Source organism: Taudactylus pleione, unplaced genomic scaffold, assembly GCF_031769625.1.
Source record: "Taudactylus pleione unplaced genomic scaffold, aTauple2 ptg001224l, whole genome shotgun sequence".
NCBI classification, from domain to species: domain Eukaryota; kingdom Metazoa; phylum Chordata; class Amphibia; order Anura; family Myobatrachidae; genus Taudactylus; species Taudactylus pleione.
In genome coordinates, this window is record NW_028285624.1 from 132015 (window position 1) to 139623 (window position 7609).

A 7609-nucleotide genomic window follows, 5' to 3' on the forward strand; every position below is an offset into this window, starting at 1 on the left:
ACAGAGGCCAATAAGAAAGGAGAAGATAGGGGAGGTGACAGAAGCCCATAAGAAAGGAGAGGGGAGGTGACAGAGGCCAATAAGAAAGGAGAGGGGAGGTGACAGAGGCCAATAAGAGAGGAGAGGGGAGGTGACAGGCCAATAAGAAAGGAGAAGAGAGGGGAGGTGACAGAGGCCAATAAGAAAGGAGAGGAGAGGGGTGGTGTCAGAGGCCAATAAGAAAGGAGAGGAGAGGGGTGGTGACAGAGGCCAATAAGAAAGGAGAGGAGAGGGGTGATGACAGAGGCCAATAAGAAAGGAGAGGAGAGGGGTGGTGTCAGAGGCCAATAAGAATGGAGAGGAGAGGGGTGGTGACAGAGGCCAATAAGAAAGGAGAGGAGAGGGGTGTTAACTGAGGCCAATAAGAAAGGAGAGGAGAGGGGTGGTGACAGAGGCCAATAAGAAAGGAGAGGAGAGGGGTGGTGACAGTGGCCAATAAGAGAGGAGAGGGGTGGTGACAGAGGCCAATAAGAAAGGAGAGGAGAGGGGTGGTGACAGAGGCCTATAAGAAAGGAGAAGAGAGGGGAGGTGACAGAGGCCAATAAGAAAGGAGAAGAGAGGGGAGATGACAGAGGCCAATAAAAAAGGAGAGGAGAGGGGAGGTGACAGAAGATGATCACAGAGGAGGGAGGGCCGGAGGGGACATTATTGGGCAGCTTGAGGGAACATGAAATGTAGAAACGAATCTCGGATCCATAACATGTAGGATATAGAGCAAACCGAGATAAAACGAACATTTGGCCATCATACTGTGCAGCGCCCCATGAATTCCGGAACCCTGGATGGGCGCCATCTGTCCATTTTGGCACCCGGAGCTCGTGTCCCACTCCTACCACCCTCGCAACACCCCTGATTTTTTGAGCTGTTTGTATGGGGAATGGAAGTCTTTTTCTGAAGTATCTCTTACACCTAGCATGAGGTTGGTGCAAGTGCAAACGCTAATGATTCATGTATGCTCACCCAAATCTTTGTCCTAAATTTCCATCTAGGATTTGTCCAGGGAGTGGGTCCCAAATAATGTGCAATACACCCATTATGTGGTGACCCTTATCTATTAGCTTCTTCCTGCGGTATAGAAGTATGTTCTGTCCCCCGCAGGCTGAGTTCCCAGCATCCCATGGAGGGTACTCCTGCAGATCACTGTAACCCTCCTCTACAGGAGACTCCCGGAGGTCCAGGGTACAGTGTAAGTGAGCACTGTCTGTGTCTTGCTCACAGTGCTGAGACAGGCAGCTAAGCTGCCGGATGTCTGTCTCGGTCTGATCCTGCTTCTGTATTCTCACGGCCAGACTGGACAGCAGTGATGTCCATTGTAGTGACATTCGGGTCTGTAGCACCGAGGGGTGCACTCCGGGGCTGTGGGAAGCAGATCTCCGTTCTATGATAACAACCTTGCGGTTGTGTCGAGCCTGGCTTAGCCGGAAGGTCGGTGTTGGTGCAGCGTGCCATCCTCTACTGGTAACCTGGCAGCGTGCGAGCAGGTGGCCGCATCTGTAGGTGGTGGGTCCCAATGCACATCGGCCAATCACAGCTTCACCAGGGATTTTATGTGAACCTGCATCTAATGACCTGGAGTACATTTCCTCCTCTTGCTGCTCCCATACTCCTCACAACGTTTCCTTTTCCTAGTTTTTGGAAATGGTGTAAAAGTTCCATTTTCTAGGCAGTCAATGAGATGTTCCCTCATTAATTCATAGATGTAGCTGCAAGACGGAACGTCGTCATTGAAGAGGATCTCCACAGCATTTGCTATAGAATACACTACGCAGTCACTGGAGGTTTCCGGCTGTTGCTCCACATCCAGGATTTTGATGTTTTTCAGTGTGTCCTTTGGAACAACAGTCCCGTACAGTTCTTGCAGCTGTTTCAGAGCACAGGCGGTAAACTCTGACTGTTGAGCACTGTCCGCGACTTGTATCTGCCCATTCCGAAAACAGGACATGAAACAGTGTCTGCGAGGCTTATCTGGGTGGATCTGTACTGCAGGCCCAGAGACGGGGTTATAGGAGCTAAATATTCCTCCCCATGTGCACTGCAAGCCTTGTGTATTAAATTGCCGCCACAGTATGGACTGAGCGGCATCAATGATCTCGGGGTTCAGAGCTCCGCCGCTCTGCAGTCTGAATCCATGTGCCTCTGTTAGCCCCAAATGAGGCAGCCACATTTTCTGTAAATGTGCAAGAAAAAACTTAAATTAGAAAAAAAATACAATATCTTTCTAAGTACAGTACTAATCTTGTACTATAATGTTACTTATATGTGCTGAAAAGATACATGCACAGCATATACCCATTGCTTAGGACACTAGGTAATGGTATACAGGTGTGGTATGGTACCTATGTAATCAATGTAACAGTATAGAGTCAAGATATTTGCCAGAAACTAATTGGAATAGTATAATGAATCAATGGTATTTAACAAAACAAATAGCATGAAGGAGATATGCTGGTATATGACATTCGGTCCTAAAGAACACTGATGTTTACAGCAAACTAGAAACTTGTCACATAAGCTGAGCGCTCCTGATACCTGCAGGCAATGTGTAAGTAGTGTCGCAGATTCTGTTGCACTGGGGGAGAGTTACACAATAATAAATAAGATACAGTAGTAAAGTATGAGAGCCAATGCCGTAAGGTCACATGACTGCCTTCGCCCATTCTGCGACTTTCCACTGTCCACCAAATGTCACTGCAAGGTGGCATTGTTGCAAGTTTATGTTCTGGCTGATGACAATTAAGGCCTGTATTCAATTGGCTTCGCACCCGCTATACTTTTTCGCATTCCGCACTTTTAGCCTACATCACGTGTTTGCATGGGAAACTTTTTGTGCGCTCCCCCGCTATTCGCCGTATTCAATTCTGAAAGATGCCCTAACATTGGGGCTCAATATAGATGTTCCCGAATGGCCCTAATAAAGGTAATTGGGGTTGTGTCAATAGCATCTAATTAGTGTCTTTGCACAAGTGGTGAAGAATAGTATTAAGAAGTATTTTTGGTGAAAATAAGTAGTCCTATTAAATTTGGGGTACTTGAAAACGGGTGCTAGCATGGTTTAAAGTCGCAAAAGTGAAGTTTTAAAAAACGCGCCTTCAGCAAACACCTGCAATCAAAAATCATTTCACCCATACGTGCAGCAGACCCCCCAAAAGTCTATTTCACTACTTTTTATGTTTGTACCCCAACTTTGTACTTTTCGCCCCCATTTTCAAAGTAATTTTTTGGGGTGTTCCTCTGGGGGTTTTTTTAGGGATTTTTTTTACGGTTCTCTTTTGGGGACTGTTCCACGGGTTCTGAGTGGTTTCCCCACCTTTGCACCCCAAAAAAAAAAAATTAAATAATTTTCTCCTGTTATTCAGAGGCAAATCCTTTTCGCCCATTACATCACATTGCGTTTTCTGAAACTATTTGGATTTGAATATGGAGAAAAGTTTCTGAATGATGAAATGTCGCAATCGGCGATACTTTTTCGCGGATCTCGGATTTTCGCGGCTAATTGAATACGGGCCTAAGTTGTAGTTTATTATCTTATTGTAGTTTTGTTGAAGTCAGTGTGGCTTGTCTGGAGCACCATTTATCATACACAACGAGCTTTATTACTATGCGTATGATAAAAGTCATTAATAAATGAGGCCCTAAGTTTCCCAATGGCGAGATGTGGCGTGAAGGACTTTGGCCTATAGTATTTATGTTTGCAGGGGCGTCACTAGATATCGCCAACCAGGAAAGAGGTCCTGACTGTCAGCAGCTTTCCCTCTAATCATAGGAGTGTTGATAACATCATGTAACTTATTACATTTCTCAATGGTGAGATGAGTGAAGAATAATACATAAATAAATAAGGTGAGGCATTAGTGATCTGAGTAATGGTATTAGATTACCCTACAGTCTGTGGCGTCATGAGGGGGGTGCGAGGGGTGCGGGCTGCACCCGGGTGTCACCCTTAGAGGGGGTGACACCAAAATGCCGGCTCCTCCGCAGTGACAGGAGCTGGGTGCTGCAGTGTGACTTCTCCTGCAGCACCCAGCACCTGTCATAGAAGAGGAGCCGACAGTGCTGACAGCGATGCTGGGCTGCCCCCGGAGTGACGTCATCGGGGTCTCCCCCCGCGAGGCCACACCCCATCCGGCGCACAGGGATAGTCAGAGTGCGCACTGGGTGTCACCAGTTCCGGTGGCGCCTCTGCCTGCAGTGAATTCTATACAAGTGATTGTATTAATGTCATTTGTGATTTAAAATATCCTCATAGAGTTGATTGTGTAGGCCAGGGATATTTAACATGCGGCCCTCCAGCTGCTGTGGAACTACACATCCCAGCATTCTCTGCCTTGTTTTTTGCTGTTAGGGCATGCTAAAACTGTGGCAGGGCATGCTGGTGTGTGTAGTTCCACAGAAGCTAGAGGGCGGAATGTTGGAATCCCCCTGATGTAAGCCAAACAAGCGGCAGAATCAGATAGACAGTACAGGAGAGCAAGAGAAGAAATTCTGATTCCGAAACTGATGAAATACATTCTAAGGCGCATATTTGTATTATAAGTATAGGAAGCCCAATTGCAGAAGAGAACATGATTGATGATGATTAGCAAGAAAAATAATTACAAATAAATAAATAAAAGATGACCGGGGGAAAAAAAATAGCCCACCCCGCCAACAATACAAAATACCTCTAAGCACCAATGGTCAGAGCATGGTCTGCTTACAGCTAATACAGGGGAACAAACATTTTGTGAGGTCCCCCAAAAAGCTGCAACCAGCACCATGCTTAGCTAGTCCCATTATAATAGTGCCATGTTATTAAACTATATTTTCATTTAATAATTACTTTAAAATATTCTTACCTGAGACTCTCGTATCAGTAAAAAGCGTTAATGTAATGAAAAAATGCGTGTATATAGCTATATCAATATATAACCAGTACACAGCTCACTCTCATCCAATAACTGATTGTCCTGTACCAAGCAGGGCCTTTTCTCTCACACCTCTGTGACATCACAAACGCTGTCATAATCAGCCTCACCCTGCCTGCTTTCCTCCACTGCACTGCATGTAATATAATCTACGTGCTTTATTATAAAGATTACTTAATATAAAAGGTAGTGTAAACATCTTGTCACCGAGGGGCCTATTCATCAACACCTCAATAACGGTTTTAAGGAAATTTTCCATAATTACAGTTTTTTTAGTATTCATTAACACACTTAACACAGGAGATATCACTGATATCTACTGGTTAAGTCCGTCTGCGTTAATTTCCGCAGAATTACCGCAGCTGTAATTAGTGCTGTGCATGCGCCGCTTTTGTGAACATAATGGCGCATACGTAACACTGATTACAGCTACGGAAAGGTAGAGTAGAGAGGGAAAAGTATCTATTTAACGAAAAGCTGTCATCGCAAAAATGACAGCTTTTCAGCATAAATACTGATGGAGAGGAGGAATGATGAATTCCTCCAGTAATTAGGCAGAACTCCATGCGAGTTCTAAACCTAGTTACCTCCATCAGTTTTTAGTGTTGATGAATAAGCCCCATATCTCTATTAGAGCACATAGAAAATGTAAAATACAATAAAGCAATAATCACCCTTAGCCTTGTGAATCTCTCAAACAAATGTCCTAACGTGGATATTAGGTGAATAGAAGAGCCAATGTTTTTTCCCGTGTTATTACATTCAGTACCGGAGCCAAGAGCCTGGTGCTGGTTCATGAAATACTGGGGACCCCTACGTTTTTTTCCCTCTGTATTTAGTGAACCAGCAGCGGCTCAAAGAGCCCGATGGTGGTTATGCTCAGGTGGAGGGGTGACCCCCCACTGTTTACTTTTTAACAGTTTCTTTACTTAATAGTATAGAAACATGCAGCCTGCGCGTATCTCACTGATATGTCCCCGCATTTACACTAGAGCGCAGTTTTTCTTTTCTTTTTGTGTTTACCAGTGAGGTCGACAATCACCTCTTTTTTACTGCTGCACTGGTGTCTGAGACCCCTGCTTGATTAGCGCTAGGTATCTTTTCTCTTGTACTAGGCTGTATGTTCAGGTGTGTTTGACTGCGGGGTTCACAGGGAACACTGGTAGGAAATACGATCACATGCACCCAGGGGCGGATCGGGGATTAAAAGTGGCCCTGGAAAAATCTTTGGAAGTTGCCTCAAGTAGGCGGCACGAAATCAACTGTAGGCGGAGCCAATAGCAAAGTAGGCGGGATTAGAGATCTGTGCACGTGCAGGTCTCCTATTGCAAGATTGCTCACTGTGGGCCCGATTCAGACCCGTTCACTAGGCTGTGTGCGCTCGCAGCCGTAGCAATGGGCAGTATGCAAATGCCATGATCGCACGCTAAGACATATGACGCCCTCTAGGTCTTAACGTGCGATCGCCGGGTGAAGTCAGACTCCCACCAGCCTGTAGTAAAGACGTCCACTTTCAGACGTCATCTCCAGGAAGTGTATGAAAATATTGGTACCATCAGGCGACATCGAACCAGCACGCAGTGCATGAGGTAGACCCTAGCCTACCGTAAACACTGCGAATATCCATCTGTGTAAAACAGCTCAGTGACGTGTATGCTGATGCTGCGTCTTAATTATGCACAACCTTAAATTGGTGTAAAGATGCCAAGCCATGCCTACGCTAGTGCAAGCACACACCGTTTACACAGACCTGCCCCTGCCACCACCCACACATGCCCCATTCTGTCACTCAAACTAGTGCTCTGGAAGTATGCTGAGAGCGATCCAAAATGCATTAAGCTGGTGAAATATTGGACATTGTGACCAGGGTATTCGTGGAGCAAGTGAACTGCTGTTTGGTGTCCGGAACCATCGCTCCCCACTACTGTACTTCCAGAAAAACATCACTGGTACCCATATCCTGTGGTAGTGCATCATTTGGCGATGCTTTATGCGTATGTGTTTTATTGAGAATGTGAGTGTATCTTAAAAAATATATAACAATTTATTTATAAGACATCACTGCACTATCTCTTTCTTTTGCGATCACTACATATGGAAATCATTTATTAGAGTAAGAGACTTTTTGTATGTACCTTTTATATATGATTGAGCTAAGGTGGTAACTGTATTGGTGTATTATTAATAATAAATAGGAGTAAGTAAGGAATCTCTTCGGTTTCCACTAGCTGAAGTCATTTGCGCACACCTTGAATCATTTTTGCATACTATCATATGGGACTTAGGAAGCAGATGTAAATATAATGTATTTCTGTGTAAAGTATATATTTGCTTCGCATAGAACTGAACAGAGGGCCTGATTCAGAGCCGGACGCTATTTGAGGGCGCTCGTTCAGAAAAAGGGGCTGGCTATTTAAATTGAGCGCTCACTCTTTGCGGTCTGTTGACGCCTCTATGTCTGAACGAGCGAACAAAACATGCGCTCGCTATTTTGAAAAAAACGCCCCCTGGCCGCTCGCATCATACGTCATCTCCGCTATTTATTAGATTAATCGAGTACATCGAACGCCGTCTGAACTGCTCGCTATTCTTGTGGTAGCATTTTCCAGGCCCAGAGTCTCCTCTATTGACTGATAACAATGATTCAAAGTAGATAAAAGTCAGAT

General features: G+C 45.1%; 1 protein-coding gene across 1 annotated transcript; it reads right to left on the reverse strand.

Annotated features, from left to right (window-relative positions):
• Positions 1-1600: 1600 nt before the first annotated feature.
• LOC148451000 (uncharacterized) lies at positions 1601-2203 on the reverse strand. Its single transcript, XM_088462398.1, has one exon. The coding sequence runs from the start codon at positions 2201-2203 to the stop codon at positions 1601-1603; it is 603 nt and encodes a 200-aa protein (XP_088318524.1).
• Positions 2204-7609: the final 5406 nt, after the last annotated feature.

Excerpts from the sequence above, each read along its gene's own strand:
- LOC148451000 (XM_088462398.1), bottom strand. The coding sequence starts at position 2,203 with ATGTGGCTGCCTCATTTGGGGCTAACAGAGGCACATGGATTCAGACTG.